General features: G+C 37.8%; 1 protein-coding gene across 50 annotated transcripts in view; it reads right to left on the bottom strand.

The window, feature by feature from the left end:
* Positions 1–24,018, bottom strand: part of mical2a (microtubule associated monooxygenase, calponin and LIM domain containing 2a) — a 144,075-nt gene that overhangs the window by 31,120 nt on the left and 88,937 nt on the right. For 17 of the 50 annotated variants that reach the window (XR_012382807.1, XR_012382806.1, XM_068222764.1 and 14 more), the window contains exons 12-20: positions 21,741–21,888; positions 20,138–20,337; positions 16,998–17,101; positions 14,929–14,997; positions 14,706–14,843; positions 12,914–13,027; positions 7,145–7,381; positions 4,013–4,120; positions 604–681 (exon numbers count right to left, since the gene is read on the bottom strand). Coding sequence is in view for 45 of the 50 variants with exons in the window: in XM_068222764.1 (XP_068078865.1) it covers positions 604–681; positions 4,013–4,120; positions 7,145–7,381; positions 12,914–13,027; positions 14,706–14,843; positions 14,929–14,997; positions 16,998–17,101; positions 20,138–20,337; positions 21,741–21,888 (1,196 nt within the window). In the remaining 5 variants the exon portion in view is untranslated. The remainder of the gene's footprint in view (positions 1–603; positions 682–4,012; positions 4,121–7,144; positions 7,382–12,913; positions 13,028–14,705; positions 14,844–14,928; positions 14,998–16,997; positions 17,102–20,137; positions 20,338–21,740; positions 21,889–24,018) is intronic. The other 33 variants (XR_012382810.1, XR_012382808.1, XR_012382809.1 and 30 more) reach the window with 6 other exon arrangements.

The raw sequence follows: 24,018 nt of genomic DNA, 5'->3' as shown, positions 1-24,018 counted from the left end.
AAAATTAGGCATGCGGTGGTCTGAAAATAGCAACAAATCATGCCAAACATGTCTTGCACCTTATTGTGCCGGGTGTATAATAGGGCTCATTTTGTCTTGTCTACACTGGAGAAGCATTCAGATAAGTTTTTTATTTTTCTTTGTATAGAGTTTTCACTTACATGATGTTTCTGTAAGTGTGTGGGTATGCAAGCGTGTGTTTGCGTCACTGACAATGTAGCCCTATATACATTTCTGGAGATCTGCTGGTCAATCGTTGCTGTTGAAAACACTATCGGTTGGGTTTAGGGAAGGAGGAGGGTGGGTCAGCTGGTTGGTCAGTCAGTCTACAGCGGCCTCTGGTGGATTTATATGAGAACAGGAGGCACGAATGGCACTCACAAGAAAAATTTGAAATCTCAAAAAGTGTACACATCGGCTTCTGGTGCACTTTTGAAAACAAAAACTGCAAAAAAAAAAACACCTCCTGGGATGTATTTGGCTTTCTCCAGAAATGTATATAGTGATACGTAATCAGAATGCGCCTTTGTGTAAATACAATAGGATCAAAACATGTTATTTTCTGAAGATAAAACATTTGCGTATGAACGTTTTGTTCAGCACCTGCAGTAATCTTTTTGCTGACTCTCTCTTCTCTTCATGAAGCTGCTTGTCTAACAGCCCAGTCTGAGATCTATCCGTCTTATTGTGGAAGAGCAGAAAACAAAAACATGAAATGATAATGATCCATTAAAGACTGTTAAATGAGAAAGCACAATTAGCTGTGTTTAATTGTATTAGCAATGAATAACACATCATGTATAAGTAATGGCAGGCAGTGTCAGAGGACAGAAGACAAGATTAGAAGAGGAGATGGGAGAGAGCAATGATGCATTCTGGGATTGGGTGTGGTGGGGTTAAATGTGGAGATAGACTGCAAGGTCAGACAGCAGAGGAGTCAGTTTGGCCAGAACATGACTTCAACATTCAGTATGAACCAAGAAAACTGGATTACAGGCCGCTGATAAGGAAAATGTATTGCTTAGACATCGCTCTTGTACAGCTCAGGAGGCCTAATTGAGTAAAGAACTTTATCCTTGCCTTCACCATTTGCTCCTAATTTCAGTTGTCTATATGTGAAACAACTAATTTACAAAATATATGTCGTTCATGTTTTTCTCTACACATTGCTTTGGGCAAACATACCCAGCAATAGTATTATGTAACTGAGGTTGCTTAAGAAAATCTTAAAATGAAACACTCAGATTTAGCAGTCGAGGACTGTTCAACACATGTTACTCGCTCTTTGGAATGTTTTCAAAAGCTAAATATACTCAAATGGTTCAAAGAAATTACAAGGAGCTACGTCTGGCCTGCACTTTAATGATGGATGACAAAATCCAGAACATGCTTGTTACAGTAAAGAAAGAAAGATGAACACATTTGCAGATGCTGCTTTTTTATTTTTTACATTTTTTTTTATTCAGTAAACTAGTGAGGAAGTGTTTCTGCGCGTGTAAATATTCTGTGTGTGTGTGTATACACACACACACATATATATATATATATATATATATATATATATATATATATATATATATATATATATATATATATATATGTATGAAACATATAGAAGCATTGTATTTGTAACATTTTTTTTGTTCACATTGTATTTGTGAATATTTGAACTTTATTTAATCAAGACACATTTGCATTTGCTAAATAAAATGATAGTCTTTAAATTAAGCAAGTGTATGTATAAATCAAGGCAACTAAACGTTTTGGCAGTAAGATTAAAAATCAACAGAGTTTATGGTTTTCTTCACTTGTTGACAAATATTAGTTCTTGTTTTAAATATAAAAAAAAAATTTAACTCTAATTTATTTTGCTTTTTTTTAATTTAATGTAAAACCAGACAAAAATACTCATGAGCGCTGAGTTCAGACTCAATTTTTGTGTCTGTAAAAGTGTAAAATTCTGAGATTTTTACTTAAAGATAATATATCAATTTGGGGTGTCAAAATTAATTGTTCCTTCTGTACACTGTGATGCAGACGTGGACAATTCAGTATCGGTTAAGTAATAGATCCTAACTGGTTATTACGTACTGATGCCATTTATCTATCCTAACCCTATGTGGCGGTAAAATACTATGGCGAGGGAGGTGAGTGTGAGTAATTAAAACTCAGAAACTCTGCACAAATCACAGCATGTGTTTGCTGGACAGTCTTTCACTGACATTGAAGTTACAGCAGAAGCCCCTATTTCACTCCCATTGAGAAAATAATGCCTTGTTTTAGAGGGGTTTTGGCCACTTCCAGGCTAGTTTCCAGCCATTTCCAACCTGGTCTTAGCTGGTCAGGCTGGGAGATGACCAGCTAAAACCAGCTTGACCAGCCTAGCCAGGATGGGAGCCCAGCCAAAACCAGCTATGTCCAGCTTAAACCAGACTGGTCAAGCTGATTTTAGCTGGATTTAGCTGGTCATTTTCCAGCCAGACAAGCTAAAACCAGGCTGGAAATGGCTGGAAACCAGCCTGGAAATGGCCAAAACCCCTCTAAAACCAGGCTGGTCAACCAGCTAAAACAAGCCAACCAGCCTCGGCTGGTTTAAGCTGGATTTTTCAGCAGGGGTCTATTGAAATACCATCTACAATAAAAAATATGTTATATATTTTTAGATTGCTTTTTAGTACCACTAGTTAGCATAGTTATTTAGCTTATTTAGCTTTAGTTCTTACACATTATTTCCATCACCCAGTGTTAATGCATATTTTGTATGAACAACGAGTGATTAAAGGGGCAAATTTAAAATTTAAATCCCTTATTTAAAAAAAAAGTCTTTACGCTTGCTTGAGGTGGTTTTAGACTTGTTGCAAATGTGTTAATGTGAATATTAGGAGATTGAAATGCACTTCTTGAATAAACTCTGTGTATCAAACATTACAGCAAAAATGACCAATCAGATGTCTCAATTATACTTGTTTTGTTTACTGTTGGTTGCTAGGTTACCAATACTACAGTCAGCCACTTTAAAGTCTGTGTATACCGGAACTTGCTTCAGTATGTTGATGCACTTCCAACTGAAATGAAAAATTAAGTAGGGGGCAAGGCTTTCTATTTGCGCATCATTGCCTCATAGCAGACTAATGGTAAGAGGAGCATGGTTAAGAATATTTTGGAGCCACCAAACTGACATGACACTGAAACAGCCCCAAAAGAGAAAGCGAATGGTCAGAATTTGATTGAAGATTACTAAAACCTTTTTTTTTTTCAGTGTATTAACTGCTGAAAGAACATCCACTGCATTAAAACATATGCCAGAGTAGTTGGCGGTTCATTCTGCTGTGGCCGAAAAGTAAGTAAAAGCTAAGGAAAATGAATGAATGAACTTGCACAGATGAACTCTTGAGTTTTTTTTTTTTCTTTTTTGCAAACTTTGACAAAATTCGCTTTAAGTTAAGATGAAAACTCGTAAAGACTGGGGATGTTTGAATGATCTGTGGACACCTGAGCTGATGGATTCTCCTTATGTGTGTAGTAAAAAAAAAAAGAAAAGAAAAGAAGCTTTTCCTCAACACTGAAAGATCAATTAAAACGCCTACTGGCCTCCTGAGCGTCCCAGCTCCCTTTATAGGACTAAAAAAGCCATACAAAAGTCTTGATCCTTCTCACATTCCCACCAAAGCTCATAAAAGATTTGTGAAAACATTTATTCCAAATAGAACAACTGAATAGCACCTAATATGTTTTCACTGGCCAGGACGCTTTGTGAGTTGTGATTCCGCTGGTATGCATTGACTATATTTACTCTTTTGAAGTCTGACCGTATTCGAGTATGTCCTCAGTTGACCCACATCTGTTCTGCAGGACAGATTATTACCCAATTATGGTGGCGCAGGGGCGTAGGGAATGAATTACTCAGTATGCGATGATATCTGCAAAGACTGCAGGTGCATGAAATGACGCTCAGTGATCAGAAGCGCAGCGCATGCAACAGCAGCTGAGTGAGGAAAGCCTATATAGTCACCTGATCAGGAGCGGAGGCCTCGCCAGAGAACAGAGCGCTCAAATGCACAGCCTTCTCCTTTATGCTTTTTTTGTGAAACTCCCTGGCCTTTTGAGTCTGGGCTTTCCTCTGAGTGAGGCCAGCAGAAAGAGAAACAGCAAGAAAAAGAAAGTGGAAGAGAAGACAGACTTCAGGAAAATTGTTGTTAGATCACTATCTGCTAATCTGTTTGACATTTAGTTACTCATAATTAGGGCTATTAATAGAATTGCAATAATTATCATCTTTTTTATGTTTGATTAAACACAGATTTTGAGTTTGCCTCTAAATAGACATACAGTTGAAGTCAGAATTATTAGCCCTTTATTAGCTTTATTAGCCCTTACAGTGCATCTGGAAAGTATTCATAGCGCTTCAGTTTTTCCCACATTTTTTTTTTTATGTTACAGCCGTATACCAAAATGGATTAAGTTAATTTATTTCCTCCAAATTTAACACACAATGCCCCACAGAGTGAAATATTTTTTGAAATTGTTGCAAATTTATTTAAAAATAAAAAACCTGAAAAATCACATGTACATCAGTATTCACAGTCTTTGCCGTGAAGCTCTAAATTGAGATCAGGTACATTCTGTTTCCACTGATCATTCTTGAGATGTTTTAAGCAGCTGAACTGGAGTTTACCTGTGGTAAATTTAGACATGATTTGAAAATGCATACACCTTTTGACAGGGTTGACAGTGCATTTCAAAGCACAAACCAAGCATGAAGACAGGATTTTCTCGAGGCACAAGGCTGGGGAAGGTTACAGAAAAATTTCTGCTGCTCTGAAAGTTCCAATGAGCACAGTGGCCTCCATTATCCATAAGTGGAAGATGTTTGGAACCACCAGAAATTTTCCTAGAGCTGGCCGGCCATCTAAGCTGAGCAATCGGGGTAGAAGGGTCTTAGTCACTTAGTCACTTAGATGGTAACTCTGCCTGAGCTCCAGCGTTCTTCTTACGGAACCTTATGGAAGAACAACCATCAGTGCAGCAATCCACCAATCAGGCCTGTATGGTACAGTGGCCAGACTGAAGTCACTCCCCACCTGGAATTTGCCAAGAGGCATATGAAGGACTCTCAGACCATAAGAAACTAAATTCTCTGGTCTGATGAGACTAAAACTAAACTCTTTGGAGTGAATGTCAGGCGTTATGTTTGGAGAAAACCAGACACCGCTCATTACCAGGCTAATACCATTCCTACAGTGAAGCATAGTGGTGGCAGCATCTTGCTGTAGGGATGTTTTTCAGCAGCAGGAACTGGAAGACTAGTCAGGATAGAGGGAAAGATGAATGCAGCAATGTACAGAGACATCCTGAATGAAAACCTGCTTCAGAGTGCTTTTGACCTCAGACTGCGCAACGGTTCATCTTCCAGCAGGACAATGACTCAAAGCACACCGCCATAATATCAACAGAGTGGCTTTGCAACAACTCTAGGAATGTCCTTGAGTGGTCCAGCCAGAGCCCAGATCTAAATCCTATTGAACATCTCTAGAGATATCTGAAAATGCAACCCAGGCTCATTCTGAAAACGTAGTCCAGCGGACATTTCTGGAGACCGCGAAATAAGTCCTGGGAGGTACGTATGGCTGCATTTCATTTTTTTAAGCAAACACTACGGGGTGGTGTGACGCCGTTCCCTTTCGCGCTTGCCAGCTGACTGCTTACCTCCATGTGGAGGGCTTTCCCGCTGCAGTCAGTTTGTCCGGTCAGCTCATCGTGTGCTTCGGCGGACTTCAGATGCAGAGAGGATGAGTTGACAAAGGCACCCGGGTTCGAGTTCAGGGAAGAGCGGTTCCAGAAACCAGGCAAGACAAAAACAGAATCCAAAAAATAAAGCGAACGAGTTGAGGTGAAAACACGGTAAAAAAAAAAAAAAAAAAACAGATGAGGGTTTTTCTTTTTCTAGACGGCTTTTCTAAATTGTTGCTCAGGTTTAGGGAAGTGAGCGGGCGGGCGGGTCAATCGGTAAAACTGGGAAGGAGGAGGGTGGGTCAGCCGATTGGCCGGTCACGCAGTCAATCATTTGGTCAGTCAGATAGTGGCCTTTAGTGGGTTGACGCGAGAACAGCGCGGGCGCGAACGGCACTCGCGAGAGACGTTTGAGATACGAAAAAAGCGCGCACAGTGGCCTCTCGCGGATTCGCAAAAACAAAAACTGCACAAATACGTACCTCCCGGGACGTATTTCGCGGTCTCCAGAAACGTCCGCTGTATTAAGAAAGTATTGTGATTTTTTAGGGCTTTTTATTTTAATAAATTTGCAACAATTTCAGAAAATCTTTTTTCATATTGTCATTATGGGGTATTGTGTGTAGAATTTTGAGGAAATAAATTAATTTAATCCATTTTGGAATAAGGCTGTAACAACAACAACAAAAAAAAGCGCTATGAATACTTTCAGAATGCACTATATATGCATTCAGTTTTTATATTAATTTCAGTAATATTATTGAACAATATGAATATTTATTAATAATTATTTAATAATTCATGTAAAATACACTTTGCAAAGTAATATTTTTTAGCCTTTTGGTAGATATATTGGTAGCGCTTTAGTTTAGGTCACAATTCATGCTATTAACTACTGGCTTGTTACCTGTCTCTTATTAACATATTAACTGCTCATTAGTTATGAAGTATGATTTTATTCTGCATCCCTAATCCTACCTAAAACCTAAACTCAACTCCTACCTTACTACAACTAATAAACAGCTAATTTTATTATTTATTATTTACTTTATTAAACTAATAGTGTTAGTTAATGATTTGTTAATGCAGCGAATTGTGGCCTAAACAAAAGTGTTACTGATATATTATATGAGAGACTTACTGTAGCTTTGTTTAAGTTTCTAGTTTCTCTCAAAGTCATTCCACATATATTCGCAGATTTTATTTTTAAATTCTGCGCAGAAATATCTAAACATAACCCACCACTAGTGCTAAACTTGTCTCTGTCTTTAACCATGCTTCATAAACCCTGAATATGATAAGTACATTCTGTAGCAATTATTCCTTTTTTAATGTGAATACATAGCTGTTAAAGACGCTAAATATAATTCAGGACCTCCAGCAAAAGGCCAGAAAGAGGTTGGTGGTGTTTCACCTGGCTGATCTCTTCTTCCACCCTCTGGAGGCGCTGGAGCATCGCGGTCACAGCCAGCACTGCTGTGCGGCTTCCTGAGCTCTCTGTGTCTGACTCTGTGTGAGGTGGTTGAGCATGTGTGTGTGTGTGTGACGGGTGAAGTGGTTTCCTCCGTGGATTCAGAGGACTGGAATGAAGCGAGAGGAACAGAGGATCTGAAGACTCATCGCTGTGTTGCACAAGGGCAATGGATGGAAACTGTGAACACACAGCACATATGGACACTACTGCTGTACACAGACATACTTTGGGAACTTTAGGGTGTGTTTATAGTGAGGTAAAGATTTACACAGTGGCATTTAGCTCAGCTATTGTAATGCCTGGCATATTACTCTGTTTTAAATTTTTGAAATAATAATGATAAAACTGGCGGTGAAAAGTTTGATTGAAATAAACATTAAATTAGTTTTTTTTTCCTCTAAACAAAGCAAAATGTCTTTGATCAAACATAAGATTAAATCGATATATTCTGATTTATATCATGTTTGTTTTGTTAGCATCATTTATTTCTGTGATGTCAAAACTGATTTCTCAGCTGTCATTACTTAATTACATGATGTCATTATATTGACCTTTCAACAATTATTAATGTGACTTAGCTGAATAAAAGAACTGAATAAACATCCAACCAACCATTTATACTTCTGAAAGATATTGCATTATGATTTACTGAAAAAATAAAAGTCTGGGTAAAGAGAGTTCTGAGAATTATAAACGGTAGAAATGTATTGCTGAAATGCATTACAAAGACTCTTTGTAATATTTTTTGGGCAGGGCTGAGATGTGGCTCGATGATGCAATAAATCCACTGAGAATGGCCCAGTTCCAACACTATTATAACTGCAACACATACTGGCTTATTGGGAATATGTGCCCAGGGCTCCATTTTTGGGAATTTTGATTCATATACCTGGGGCTACATTGCTGCATTTTGTGTACAAGTTTTTTTTCGCACTACTGCTGACTGCTTACTTCTGTATGGACTGCTCTTCCGGTGTGACCAGTTTGCTCGGTAGCTCGCCTTGTACGGCGTTGAGGTTTGAGTTTGACAAAGAACGGTTCTAAAAACAAGTAAAACAAAACCAAAAAAGGAGCGTGAATTTGTGGTGTTTTTTTTTTCTCTTCTAGTTCATTCATTTTCCTTCAGCTTAGTCCCTTATTTATCAGGGATCGCCACAGAGAAATGAACCACCAACTATTCCAGCATGTTTTCCAACCATGTTTTACGCAGCAGATGCCCTTCCAGATGCAACCCAGTACTGGGAAACATCCATACACACTCATTCACCCGCACACTGATACACTACGTTCAGTTTAGTTTATTCAATTCACCTATACCACATGTCTTTGGTTTGTGGCGGAAACTGAAGCACCCCGAGGAAACCCACAACAACACGGGAAGAACATGCCAACTCCGTACAAAAATGCCAACCTGCCCTTCTCTTGCTAGTTTGCCTTTAAATACACTATTGGTTGGGTTTAGGGAAGGGGTGGGTGGGTTAGTAGATTGCAAGCTAATATATGCATCCTGACAAATCAACCGGCTTCTCTCAAAGACACGCACAAGAAGGATGTTCATACTCGCAGAAATGTACACAGTGGCCTCTGGTGGATTTTATGAGCGGTGCATTCGTGGTAACGTATTTAAGATTGTTAAAAGTGTATACAGCAGCCTCCAGTGGATTTGTGAAAACAAAAACTGCAAGGAGACATAGCCCTGGGCACATATTTTGTGGTTCCCAAAAATGTAGTCCTCAGCACGTATCTTCAATAAGCCTGGATTGAATAACTACTACATAATATCATTACTGGTTCAACCCCTTAATCCTGTCACTGTCTGTTACTACAGTCTAGGGTTGTCAAAAGTATTGACTTCGGTAGTGCTGAGTGCAGTTGAGCATGTTCTTAAACACCACTGATTGGCCATTGTGTTCATATGATAAAGACTGGTTAACCGATGACCTTCAAGGGCAATCATTTCAGAGCATGTGAACACAGGGCTGGGCAATAAAATCTGTGTTGATATTTATTGACCGAACACCATTGTCAATATGGATAATTAAAAAAAAAAATTCTGTATGTAGTTTCGCTATGAAGTGCTATAGTTTTATAAAAATGTGGCTGCTAAGCGCGCGCCTTGAAGCGTTGCCAATAAGCTAAAGTGTCAGTTTGTCTTTTCTAATGGAGACACGCAACTTTTCCGAATGCCCCTAGCGCACTAGAATTCATGTTGAACAAACTAATCTGGTTTCCACTTTGCATGGAATACACACATTTTAGTGATAATGGTAAACAGTGCATCTAAACACTGCAGTACTTTTTAATTCTCTCTATAAACTTGTATCGAAACTGCAGCAATGCTTTGTTAATTTGTCATCTTCCGAGAAAACGCTTGATTGTTGCCTAGCTACAAGAGATGCCAGTTGAGCATGAGAAAAGTCCATTGTAAATGGTCAAGGAATCCACGCGCACGCTTGTCACTTCAGGTCAGAAAAATAACACATGTGAAAATGAGTGCTGTATAGCAGCAGTGAGGAGATTGTATATAAAAGAGGATGCAAGGATGTCGCCAAAGTGGCTTTTTGGTTTCTTTTCATGTGCATCCCAGCCACTAGCTCCCCATCTGAAAGATGTTTTAGCATAGGGGGTAATGTGGTCATTCAACTTCACAATTGTTGCAGTATGTGGCAGTATGTATTTGAATAATGATGGTTGGTTCCTTTAAAGCTCAGATTTAATTATCATAATTAGTTTTGTTTACAGAGTTTGAGGTTTACAGTCTCATTATTATTCACACATTAAAGTTTACTTTAATTTGGCAGCATTTTCACATTATCATTGCAATGACTTTGTAACATTTTATCTAACAAGTTTAAGAGTTTCTTTAACACTTGTGTTTATTTTATTACAAAGAGATCATATATTTAGTTTAAATATTTTAGTTTTTGACTAATAAAACCATTTACCTTAGTAATGTTGCCTAGTGGTTAGCTCACTGACATATGGTGCTGTAGCACTTCAGGGCGTCCCGAGTTCGAATCCCAGCTCGAGGACATTTTCTGACCCTACCCCCCCTTCTCTTTCTCCCACTTTACTTCCTGTCTGACTACTGTCCTATCTAATAAAGGCCAAAAATAAATCTTTTTTTTTTTAATAATAAAAATAACAAAATTCCTAAATGTATTTAAATATATATTTTAAAATAATTATCGATTTCGAATGATATGAAACATAATATTGTGATGTTTTTTTTTTTTTTTTGCAATATCGCCCAGGCCTATGTGAACATAACGGCCAATCATCGCTGTTCAAACATGTGCAATAGCGAGAAATTGATGTTTTTTTAAATTACAGTGCTGGTTTATACCAAACTCAAAACTTAGTCTACAGTCTTGCTACCTACTACAGTCTATATTTTGCTAGCTATCAGAATACATACAATTTAAAAACAATAAGCTTTTTAAAAAATGGCATCTAAAAACTCATGAGCTGTGTCATTTTCTCTTTTTTGCAAAGTGCACCAGAGCTTGTGCTCTCGTGTCATCTGCCATTGCTAACCATGAACCACACTTGCTTGGAAGATGAGCAGGTTTTAACTCATTGCAACGCTGACACACATTTTTGTCGATTTGAGCATGCTCAAACATGTAAGGCTGTATAAAGCCAATTAAGCTAACGTTACTAACATTAAGCTAACATTAGGTAGCATCAGAAGCATTAATTCAGGTTGTAGTGGTGCTTAACAGCCCAGCAGGCAGACAACGTCATAAGACTTTAATATTAGGTTAGATTTAGGTCAATGACGTCAGGTGACCAAAATTCAATGTCTAGCCATCGTCTAAGGACAACGTTATTTTGACGTCCAATAATGACTTCTAATTACGTTAATATTTGGTTGATTTTAGGTTTTGTTGGAAAGTGACCAAAATCCAACATCTGATAAATGTCATAGTGGTAACGTGTAAGGTGTAACATGATTAGATGATTAGACTTGGATATTTGGTTGATTTTAGGTTGACTTTATGTAGGACACTGGACAATGATATCCGATGTTGGGGTAAAATGTCAATATTACGTCATGTTGACTTCCTGTTCCTGAAGGGAGTAAAGAGATATAGGCTGCATTTGGAACCACATATTTCCATGCTATATAGTACGCTAAAAACCAACCCGGGCTCATTGTGGAAATGTAGCCCCGTGGACGTTTCTGGAAACCGCGAAATACGTCCTGGGAGGTATGTATTCGAGCAGTTTTTGTTTTCGCGAACCCGCGAGAGGCTGCTGTGCGTGCTTTTTCGTGTCTCAGACGCCTCTCTGGAGCGCACGCCATTCGCGCCCGCGCTGTTTTCGCATGAAAAGCCGCCGGAGGCCGCTGTAGAGCGGCCGTTCGTCCGACTGACTGGCTGAACAACTGAACGATCGACCTCCTCCTCCTCCTTCCCTAAACCCATGCGACGATTTGCAAAAGCCGTCCAGAAAAAAAAGCAAAAGCCCTCGTCCGATTTTGACCGCGTTTTTGGATCTCGCCCCGTTGCGAACTCAAACACTATATTTTTTGGGGATTCTGTTTTGCATCTTACCTGATTTCTGGAACCGCTCTTCCCCGGACTCGATCCCGGTCGTCGCCGTGGCCGGCTCGTCCTCCCTCCGAGCCTCCGCTCCGCCGACATAATACTGCGAGCTAAGCGGACAAACTGGTTGAGGTGGGAAAGCCCTCCACATGGACGCGAGCCGTCAGCCGCCAGCCAGAGGAGGAGCGGAACAGCTTCACACCGCCCCGCAGCGTTCGCTCGATAAAAAAAACAAAGCGCGTCCATACATACCCAAGGCCACGTATATCGCGGTCTTCAGAAACGTCCGCGGAGCTATATTTCCAGAATGAGCTTGGGTTGTTAAAAACAGTATTAGCTGAGTAATATTTCCGAATTCATAGTATTCGAAAATCAGTATGCGAGAAATACCCGGATGTCCTACTACTTCTGTGAGATTCTACGCTATCCTATGATGCCACTTAAAAAAAATTCATGAATGTGAGTGAAGCGACACAACTGACTCAGGTAGGTCACATGATACTGACTAATGGCAGATGTGTTAGGTCCAAGTTCCAATCATACTACTAACATTCATACTGTATAGAGTGTACTTTTCTAACGGCCGTGAAGTAAATTCAAATTCAAATGTAGTATCTACTCGAGTAGTAGGCGATTTCGTATGCAGCCATACTCTTTCCTGCAAGTGTGTGTGCTTTGAGTGCAGCCAGTGGACACGCCACCAGCATTTGGGAGCAGAGAGTCCTGCCTATTTTTCAAAGTTCTGATAACTTATTTGAGTTTCTTGCCCCTTATATCATTTAATTTTGCCCGAGTGGTTATTAACAGAACATATATTTCACTTTACCCAGAGTTTAAACATGCTCTTATTGATAATAATAATAAATATTTAAACATCAAAATCAAATCAAATTACAAAACCAGATTGAATTCTGAAGGATCATTCGACAATAAAAACTGGAGAAGCCACTGCTAATAATTCAGCTTTGTCATTTTAAACTACATTCAAATAGACGAAAAATGAATATATGTAGTTAGAGGACATTTTTTTAAAATCTTAATTATTATTATAAAACAGTTTAGGTTACTAGTTTATGTCACAGCTATAGTAATACCAGATAATAGCTGATTGTTTTGTTAAGAGGTGTTTGTTTGCGTGAATTGCCTTTGTAGATTCTACCTGTTTTTTAGGAGGTGGCGGCGGAGGAACCTTCTTCTTGATAATATTAAAGAAGGAACTATCAGTCATATCAAGCGATGGAGGTCTAGGAGGCCTCTCACCATTACAGTCAGACTGAGATCATTATACCAGGAGCAGTTTCAGAGAGAGGAAGCCAGTGTCAGAAGGAAGAAAAGAGAAAGAAGAGATTAAATAGACACAGAAGTACTCAGATCAGCCCCAGTAAAGTGATTCTCCAGAGCCAACGTTTGAGGTCATTATTTAAAAGTACAGTTTACCCACAAAATTTGCCATTTTTACCATATTTGAAATCCATATCTCTGAACTCATACAGACCTGTACCTTGATGTCAAACAGAGGCACCAGCAGAAATCCACTACACAAAGGTTTTTTATTGCAAAACCAAAAAAAAAAAAAAAAAGATAAAGCTTTGCCATGTGCTCTGCAGATGAATTTAGTTTCCAATAACAGCAATTTTAAATTATAAATATTCTGTAAAATGGTATGTGATCACTTGAAAACACTTCATGTGACTTGGTTAAATAAAATTTTAATAAATAATAATTTAATAAATAATAATAATTTGTATTCATTCTAATAAAAAATGTGTATGAGGTAACAAATTATCATATCAGAATTATTATATTTAAGGATCAAGTGAGAGTAAAACTGGAGTAATAGCTAAAATCTGTACAAGCTGTAATTAAATGGAATGACAACTGCATTTTATCAAAAGACGAATAGCTGAAAAGTTCATATAGAGACAAAAATCCAAACTAGTTGCCAAAAAACGTATTTAAATGTGTGACATATCCACTTGTTTAGGTGATGTCATGTGACAGCTTGCGGGTCCCAACGCCATATTAAACTAATACATCCATGTCTAATATCAGATGGCCAGAAAGTGATTCTTATGAGTATATTTCTACCTTTAATTATCATTTGACCGCATGCAGTCTCTTCAGTGTCTGCTACTTTTCCCAGTGACTTTGAATATGCATGCCTCTGCTGCCTAGCAACTTCCTGCCAAGAGAAACTTCACTTTCTGATAGAAAAAACATAACTTTACTTCAGATATGTCTTTCAAAACAGCAACGAATTAGTGCTGCGAAAAAGCCTTCTCCTCTGCTTTTGAAAGTGAAACGAAGGTACGAACCTTCACAGGGGGTGACCTCATTAAACAATGACGACAGACATTCAAAGCTTGATTTTGATATCTCAATAGAAGATATATAATTAAGATATACCCAACACAATCTCACGTCAATTCGTAACTTTTTCATTTAGTGGCTAATTCGTATGAATTCGTACGATCTGCTTATCCCCCAATGACGGTTGGGGTTAGGGGTGGGGTCAGGTGCCACGCCTCCTTTTTAAAATCGTACCATTTCGTACGACTGAACTCATACGAATTCGTACGAATTAGCCACTAAACTGGCAAAACGTAAAATACTTACGTTTTCTCGTGAGATCAGGCTGGATATACCTTATACGATATATGTTTAGGATATACCTTATGTGAGAAAATGATATGGTAGCTATGGTAATTCTAGTAGTTGCAATATTTGAGTAGTTTCAGTGTTAATTGTCATTATACAGAAATAAGCAGCAAGAATATTCCACAAAACAACTTCTATTGTGTTTCATGTAAGAAACCTTAAAGTTAAGTCTGGAACATAATAAAAGAGAATAAACAATGACAGAATTGTCATTGTCAGTTCAATGATTACTTTAAGAAAACGCAATGTAAATCTTCTGCTGATGTTGTAAGTTCAGACAAAGCAGATTTTACCTGTCTGCGAAGAGAGCAGCTTGCTGTACTGTCTTCGAATTTGGCTAGAAGTTGAGTGGCCATGAACTTGACCTTGTTTTCCTTGAGTTCCCTCCCCTCGCTGGATACAGAAGAGCTCTGATTGTAGGATTTGGTTGTCTGGAAGTGAAGCAGATCAATCTGAAATCAGTTTTAGTTTCACGTGCTTCCACTGATATAAATATTACAGTGCTGTAATACTGACCTCTTCCAAGTAATTTAATTTCCGCCTTCTCTTAGATATGGCATCAGTGTCTTCAACCTTTTTATCATTCTGAGAAGTACAGGAGTATAAATTAACATGACTTTTATTTATAATTATAAATTATATTCTCTTTTGTCCATGAACTCATTTTTATTTTCAAAAATTTTCTCTAAGTCAACCTACAAACGGTTTTCTGAATATGTAAGTAACATTTATATTTTACTGTATTTGTTTGCTCAGGGCTAGGCTGTAATGAAATACATAACGGCGTATTTAGTACAAAATATAATTAACTGTAGTTCATCACAATTATATTTTTATATTTATTTAGTGGTAATCAAAATGCAGTTCCATCTGAAAAAAGTATTTTAGCTTACCAAAGTGATTACTTGCGTTACTAATGTCATTTATTCATTTAATATTTAAGCAAGCATGGGGATTTTACCCAATAAGGCAAATGATTCTATTCTAATGTGATTTAATGATTATGATCCGATTCGAACAGATGATTCTTTTGAATCAGTCTTAAATTGCTTAATGCGTTTGTTTAATGAAAGCGTTGTGAATGATTGAATAGATCTGAATTGTGCTTCCCTAAAGCACAATTAGTCATCTTCTTAAATTGAATTGAACTATTTAATTTGCATTGAGTCACTTTGGTAGTCAATTTTGACTCAGGAATTCTTGTGGCGTTTGCTTATCCACAGAGATGATTATTAGTGAAGTAATCTCTTAAAGTTTGGTCCATTCATTAAACAAATCTATTGCATAACTTGGAGAACTGCTCCAGTCAATTTGTATACTTTTATGATATGTTTGGTTTGTTTGCATTTGTTTAGAAGCTTGAAATGAATCATAAAGAATCCCATTCATTTGTATTACACAGCTTAAGGGTTTCAAAGCAGTCTAAAATTGTTAGATTAAGTCACTAAACCTGAGTGATCTATAGACATACATTGCTAATTTATCTTTTAAATAACATTTTGTAATGTGTAGTGAAATCAATTTTAAAAGTAACCTTCCAAGCCTTCATTTTTTTTTCTAGAATTAATTTAAAAGTACTTTTTCTGCCAATATGACTTCACAGCACACTTGAGAACAGTTTATTTAAAGCCTATTGAATGCAAGACTGAAATCATTAGCCTAAATCATAACAGCCTCTATTTGACTGGCTAAGATATGCTTCACGTGACCAAGTTAAAAGCATAAAGCTAATTCTAAATGCTGCCTCTATGACTGTACACAGGGAAGGAGACTAAAAGCCTCCATTTGATTGGCTAAGACATGCTTCACGTGACCAAGTTAAAAGCATGCTAATGCAAACGCTGTCTCTATAGCTGTACATAGGAAAGGAGACTAAAAGACTCCATTTTGATTGGTTAAAAAAGGCTTCACATGATCAAGTTAAAAGCCTAATGCTAATGTTAACACTGCCTCTATAGGTGTACACAGGGAAGGAGACTAATAACTTCTATTTTGATTGGCTAAGACATGCTTCACATGACCAAGTTAAAAGCATAATGCTAATGCTAAAGCTGCCTCTATAGCTGTACAGAGGGAAGGAGAGTAAAATCCTCCATTTTAATAGACTAAGAAAGGCTTCATATGACCATGTTAAAACCATAATGCTAACGCTGACTTTATGGCTGTATGCAGGGAAGGAGACTAAAAAGATTGGCTAAGAAATGCTTCACGTAATCAAGTTAAAAACATAATGCTAATGCTAACGCTGCCTCTATGGCTGTATGGATGGAAGGGGACTAAAAGCCGCTATTTTTGATTAGCTAAAAAATGCTTCACATGACCAAGTTAAAAGCATGCCAATGCTAATGCTGCCTCTATAGCTGTACACAGAGAAGGAGACTAAAAGCTTCCATTTGATTGGCTAAGACATCCATGTGTCCAAGTTAGCTTTACTGGATTCCCAATTGTAAGCAATACAGTCATTTCCATTACCCCAAAGTAAGACAATTCCTGGTTTATCATTGCTAAATCTTTTCAGTTTGTGAATCTTTAAAAGTAGATAAATTTCTTCAAACAAAACATTGGGATTTAATGTAATAAATTACCTTTGGTATGCGTTTACGGGGCTGTAAACTCAGTGATTTGTAAACAGATTTGGGAGAGCCTGATGGACATTTTTCATTATTTGCATCGTCATCTCGCTTTGAATCTACAAAAGAAAAAAACCACACCACAAAGATTTGCATGACATTTGACAGTAAACAACGACTAAAAACAAGCACTGTAACCAAATGTATATCTCTTTAGCACAGGAGAGCATGCAGTTTAAGTTTCCTGGAAGACAAAAGTGAATGTGTGTAGTTTGGCTGGCATCAGATCACACAGGCATGACGTTTAACATCTCTGAAGCCAAACAGCATATAATGTGACATATTTATAGCCTCCTGCACTGCGCCGATGTGCAGATCTGAAGGGCGGTAACCTGGTTTCAGACAGACATGCATTCCTGGCATGACTGTGGGACTGTAGGAATTGTGTAACACAAACTGTTCAAGCATGAAAGGCCAGATAAAAATGCGTCTCTTACCTTAATAGACACACACCTTATGCAAACTCAAACTAGGTGGAAGACTCGCTTATAGCTGATACTATGTGTTGGACAGTGCCAAACAAAAGGTTGTGGTCTGTTTTTAAAGCCCCAGGGGTGGGGTAAAGGTAACAGAATGTAATATATCTTTAGTGTCTTGAGATATATATTTTTATGACAGCAAAGTCTATTTCTTCAGTGAATCACTATGACTGTGTTTAAATTGTAATGCAAGCATGATGTGTACTGATAGTATACACTGCATTTTCCTTTTGATTAGTCTCTATTATAGAGGTCACCACAGAGGAATGAACCACCAGTGATTCCAGCATATGTTTTACGCAGCACATGCCCTTCCGGCCGCAACCCAGTACTGGGAAACACTCAGACACTCCCACATTCACACACTATGGCCAATTTAGTTCATCCAATTCACCTAGAGCACATGTCTTTGGACTGTGGTGGAAACCGGAGCACCCGGAGAAAACCCACGTGAACACACTCAGAACTCCACACAGAAATGGCAACTAAAAAAGCCCCCCGAGATGAAGAAGGCATGAAGGCAGTGGTTTTTATATTTATGTTTATATATATATATATATATATATATATATATTATTTATGACAATTTGCTTTTGTATAGTGTAATCATTATTAGCAGCATTATTTATTATATGCATATTTATTTTTGTTTTATTTAAAAACAAGCTTAGATTTGTCCACCTGTCAGGTTTTAGACCATATGGGGCATAGCAAGTGTATTTAAATAACTTTTTTTGACCACACTTTGTTTTTGCTGTTCATTTATTAGTTTGCTGGAAATTAGAACTTCATTTAGAAATAGTTTTGAAACAAATCTTTGCACTTAACAAACTAAATTAATTATGTAATGCTAATGGATGTCTGTGGGTACAACACATTTCCCTATCCACGAGAGTGAAAGTAAAAGTAAAAAATGAGGAGGCTTATCTCTTATTCTCGTGCTCTGAATGCTCTGTTTAACTGTTTTCTCTCTAGTGAAGGGTTCGGTTTTTCCACTTACAAAGTTCGCCATGTAAATAGCATATGCGCTATGGCGCGACGCAACTGACTCTTAAAGGCAATAGGAGATGAGACTCTGATCTAGAGGTCTGCATTCCCACGGCTGTCCCGCGGGCGCCGCAGGACCCGACCAGATAAATTTGCGAATAAATCGCGGGAGCGGTCGGTAACGGGTTTAATTTGGGATGGGAGCGGGCTGTCTAGCAATATCGCGGATATTGCTATGCGAATGAGAGAGAGAGAGAGAGAGAGAGAGCGAGAGCGAGCTTTGCCTGTGTGTGTGCTTGTGTGTGTGTCATGCTAAGATCTGCTGCCAGATAGCAAAATACACTCGGGCCATTTCCGGCTAGATTCTCGCCTGCCGGAGACTTACCACTCAGCCCGGCTCCGGCTGCCAGACTCCGGATGCTTGTGGACTCACTGCCCGATTCCGGCCCGAATCAATCGGGCCAGATGCGGAATCGGCCTGAGAGTAATGTGTGCTGCGGCCCGGAGCTGGCGCGACTCAGCATTTATATACCTTTATATAAAACCTTTTGGTATTACATTGGTACTTGATACATGGTATTACAAGCCTTTGAGTTGATATAACAGCAAACGCCTGTGTGTCTGCTTGGTACTTGTGTGTGTGTTGGTGCGCGCGCGCGTATGAGAGAGAGAGATTGGTCTGTCTGTGTGTGCTTGGTGCTGTGTGTGTTTATACAGACAGCTTGGCTGTCTGGACTGTATAGCTGGGGGATTTCTGGTTTTGTTCTCCCCCGCTCTTTAGCGGGATCGGGCGCGGCGGCCAGAAAACGGGGCGAGTCGGGCAGCGGGACAATAAATTCTTAATATAAGCGGGAGCGGTCGGGTTGGGGCTAAAACCTGGCGGGTGCGGGCGGGAGCGGGATTCAAAATTTGGTCCCGCGCAGATCTCTACTCTGATCTATTTATTTTCAAATCACACCTATAACTCATTAAGAGAATAAGCTCAACCCTGTTAGACCATGCACCACAAAGCAGATTTTTTCTTTGCTTTGCACTTTGCGCCTGGATCGTCAAAATAGAGCCCTTACTCTTTTGGCACAAACATTCATTCACAATGGTATGAACCATTATAGGGGTGGTCAAATGTATATTTAAGTTATCTATAATTTTAATGATTAATATTATTTAAGATACAGATCAGAGTAAAGTATTTCTTATCTATTAAAGGGCAGACCATCCTCCCCCCTCCCCCAATACATGTTGTTTTGATGTCCTTCAGGGGATCAAGCGTTAATTAGGGGGTCTGACCCCCCCCCCCCAAACCCCCCTGTAATTTGCACCCTGGCTACACCCCTACTCTCTACGAGAAATGCCATGGGACTGTTAATGACCACAGAGAGTCAGGAACTCGATTTAACGGCTCATCCGAAAGACAGCGCTCACTGACAGTATGGTGTTGCCTTCACTATACTGGGGCATTAGGACCCACACAGACTGATTGAGCATAATGCAGCTTTGATAAGCACAAGAGACATTTCAAAAAATGTTACCAACCCCAAACCAACCAGTAGTTTACTTGAAATCTACATAGACATTGGTAGTAGTTTGCTGAGTATGCTAACCTGTATAATAGCCAAGTTTATTATGTACCTGAAGGAGGTAGAGGTGTTCCACGGAAGAGCTCGTAGAATTTGGAGAGGTAGATGCTCATGCTGGATTTGTCCGGCTCCTGACCCGAGGCCAGCTCTTTCCCTGTGATGAACGGCTTAATGCCAAACTCCTTCTCGGCCACATCAAATGCCAGCTGAAGGTTTCTGGCACAGTCTTGCTCATTCAGAGAGTCGTAATCACTGCAGAAAAACGAGCGATAAGAACAGAGGGCATATAGGGCCTGAATTAAACCAGCTGCCCTCTTGACGTTTGTGCTAAGAAAGGACAATCAGTGCTTATGAAACCGCTCTGTTTTCTTTAAGCTACTTTTGACAATCTCAGATGACAGACTTGAGAAACGGCCCTTGATAAAGCGTGTGAAATGTTACAAGTGGTTACGCTCTTCAAACTCTCTCTCTCACGCCGCCAGGAATGCAGAAGTTTTAAAAGTCACTCTCTTTTGATGAATAAGGATCGTGTGGCAGGGATATCTGTTCTCTAAAGGAAAAGGCTGCCATTTCTCACAGGGTCAAAGTGCTTTTAACATGTCCTGCTCATGTTTGGAGTTGCACAGTAACTCGGTGTGCGAAGGATAAAGCTAACAGGAGAGTTGACTGGATGTTATTTGTCATTCCACTTTTAGATTTCCAAAAAAAAACACTCATTTTGTGGTCCAGGGTCATATTTACACTATGCATTTTCTATTGGCATTTTCAAAATATGCATTGGGATTTTATATTTGAAAATAGTACTAACATAACACCACATTCATTACTTTTTTATACATAGTACCAGAGTAATACAGTACACACACACACACACACACACACACACACACACATATATATATGGAGGGAAGATTGTTTCAGCACATTTCTAAGCATAATAGTTTTAAAAACTTATTTCTAATAATGGATTTAATTTATCTTTGCCATGATGACAGTAAATAATATTTTACTAGATATTTTTCAAGACACTTCTATACAGCTTAAAGTGACATTTAAAGGCTTAACTAGGTTAGGGTAATTAGGCAAGTTATTGTATAACAATGGTTTGTTCTGTAGATTATAGAAAAAAACTTAGCTTAAAGGGGCTAATAATTTTTTCCCAAAAATGTTTTTTTTAAATTAATAACTGCTTTTATTCTAGCCAAAATAAAACAAATAAGACTTTCTCCAGAAGAAAAAATATTATCAGACATACAGTGAAAATTTCATTCCTTGCTCTGTTAAAAATAAAATAAAATCAAAAGGGGGCTAATAATTCTGACTTCAACTGAATATATATATATATATATATATATATATATATATATATATATATATATATATATATATATATATATATATATATATATATATATATATRTGTATATATATATATATATATTTTATTTTTATTTTTTTTTTTACAATTGGTGCCATGATAATACCAATATTATGTTTATTCAGAGTGGCACTACACTAATACCCCAATTTATCTATTATCAATCTATTTCTGGACATGATAACAAGCTAACATCATGTTTTAATGATATCATAGAATTAGTATGTGCATTTTTGGATGATGTGAACAAAAGATGCAAAGAAGTAAAGAGCCTCACATGAGCTGCGGTCTGAAGCGGTGGATGAGCGCACAGAGAGCCAGGCCATTGCTCCAGCAGGAAGTAAGGTCAGTCACATTCACATCCCTGTAGCCCTCAGTCTGCTTCTGACACCACGTCAGCAACCGACCCGGTCTGATCTCAGACTCTGCTCAACGCACAAAATAGAAGAACGTCTTATTTCATCTCAAAAAAAGTTCTGGAAAAAAACATTTAAAATAAACTTTTAGGAGTTCCTTTCATGGCACTTTACAATTCGCATGTTCAGATTTAAATGACAATACAAATACTAGTTTTGCTGAGCAATATTAATGAGCTACATGTACTTATTATATGATTATGGTTAGAATGTGGGCTAAGTTTAGGCTTAGTTGCATGTACTTATACACAATTCATTGTAATTACTATACTAAGTACATTGAACGTGTAACAAGGACACTTGAATCTTGATTCTGCACTTCAGCAGCACCTGCAGTACATACAACAGACTTTAGAGATTTATTCATCTCTCTTTTCTGAAGTATAATCAGTTTGGCTGATTATATTTTTTTTTACTTGACAAAAAAAAAAAAGATTTTCTAGGTGTTTGCAGCATTTTCGGAATTTTGAAGTGATGAAAAGAGATACTTAGAATGTCCTCAGTAAAAACCTTTCAGTCTAATCTGTCAAAGAAAGATGATAATAATAATAAAAATAATTTTGAACCAGATGCCATTCAATGCTCAGATCTGCTGCTAAAATTGCAAAAATTACTTTTAGAAACTTACAAAATTTTCACTTTAAAAGTATCACTTTATTTGATTGTTTTAAACTTGTAATACAATTATTTTTTTTTTTTTTGCAAATAGAGTAACCAACCAAATGTCAAAGTATTGATCACTATTAGTTAATTTATTTACCACATTTCTATTAAACATATGAAACATTAAAAGAATGTTCAGGAAAAAATTAAAATTACCTCATCGTTTAGTCACCTTTTTTTCGTTTTTCTTTTCACAAAAGAAGATATTTTGAGAAATGCTGGTTGCAATATACAGTGTATATATATATATATATATATATATATATATATATATATATATATATATATATATATATATATATATATATTTAACACCGTTATCGGTGTTAAAGAGCTGCAATAATGTGAGACTATTATCGTACGATAAAAAAATTCCACCTTGATATTTAAATAATCAATAATGATAATCAAATCAGCAGGAAGCCTGACTTTAACTGCAGTTCGCCAGTTTCACTTTAACTCAACAAAATTTCATTCATGCATTCAAGTGACAAACTGGGGTATTAGACATAAAAAAAGGAGTAAGGACTGGTGAGAGTGTTATGGAATTTAATAACGCACGCCAAATGGAAAGAAAAAAAACTTTAGCGTTTCACAATGTGTGTGTGTGTGTGTGTTTGTGTGTGTGCGGCCCTTTACTGACAGCCGCATGTGTGGATCTTATCGGAAACTATGGCAAAGTCCTACATAATGGTATTTACTGATCGCGTGTTTACTATATGCCACTAATATCTGCATACTCCACGCGTCTTAATTCCATTTCTGTTTAGTTCAGTTATAATTTCAGTCGGATTGAGGTAATCAAAAATCGCTGTTTCAAGTTTATGTAGGTTGACAGTTAAAAAATGTTTAACTGAATACACAGTTAGTAAACAAAAGTACATCTTATTGAACATTTATTTTCATCACCAATTATCTTAGTAATATAGTTTCTCAAGCAGTTTGAGATTTTGGAAACAGGAGATGAGCCGTGGTCTAATGCAGGGGTTCCCAAACTTTTTAGCCCGCAACCCCCAAAATAACAATGCCAGTGACTCGCGACCCCCAATATCCTCTGAGGTGGTAATAAATACAGAGACCTTGCATGCAATGACGCAGACACACCAATTAAATTTGTGTCAGTGCTTTAAATGTGCCAGAAAGTATAACCTGATGTTATAAAATCAAAATGCATCTGACGCTATTGCTGCCTTTAATATAATGTAATTACCCCAGGGGTCGCAATCCAATAGAACTAGTAACTATAAGCTACTATAGTAACTATATAGTATATAGTAACTATAAACGACTATTTTTATTTTCAGTATAGTTATGGATAAAATATGTTAATTCTTATGGTTTAATAAAAATAAATAGATTTTTGGAAATCACCAGGCGACCCCCCTTCATTGCTCCGCGACCCCTCGGGGGGTCCCGTCCCCCACTTTGAGAACCACTGGTCTAATGCGCCACCTGGCTTGAGAAAACCGTTCTCAA

This window comes from Danio rerio, chromosome 7 (genome assembly GCF_049306965.1).
Source record: "Danio rerio strain Tuebingen ecotype United States chromosome 7, GRCz12tu, whole genome shotgun sequence".
NCBI lineage: Eukaryota > Metazoa > Chordata > Actinopteri > Cypriniformes > Danionidae > Danio > Danio rerio.
Note: the sequence above shows the minus strand (reverse complement) of the source record. Positions and strands in the feature narration are given on the sequence as shown.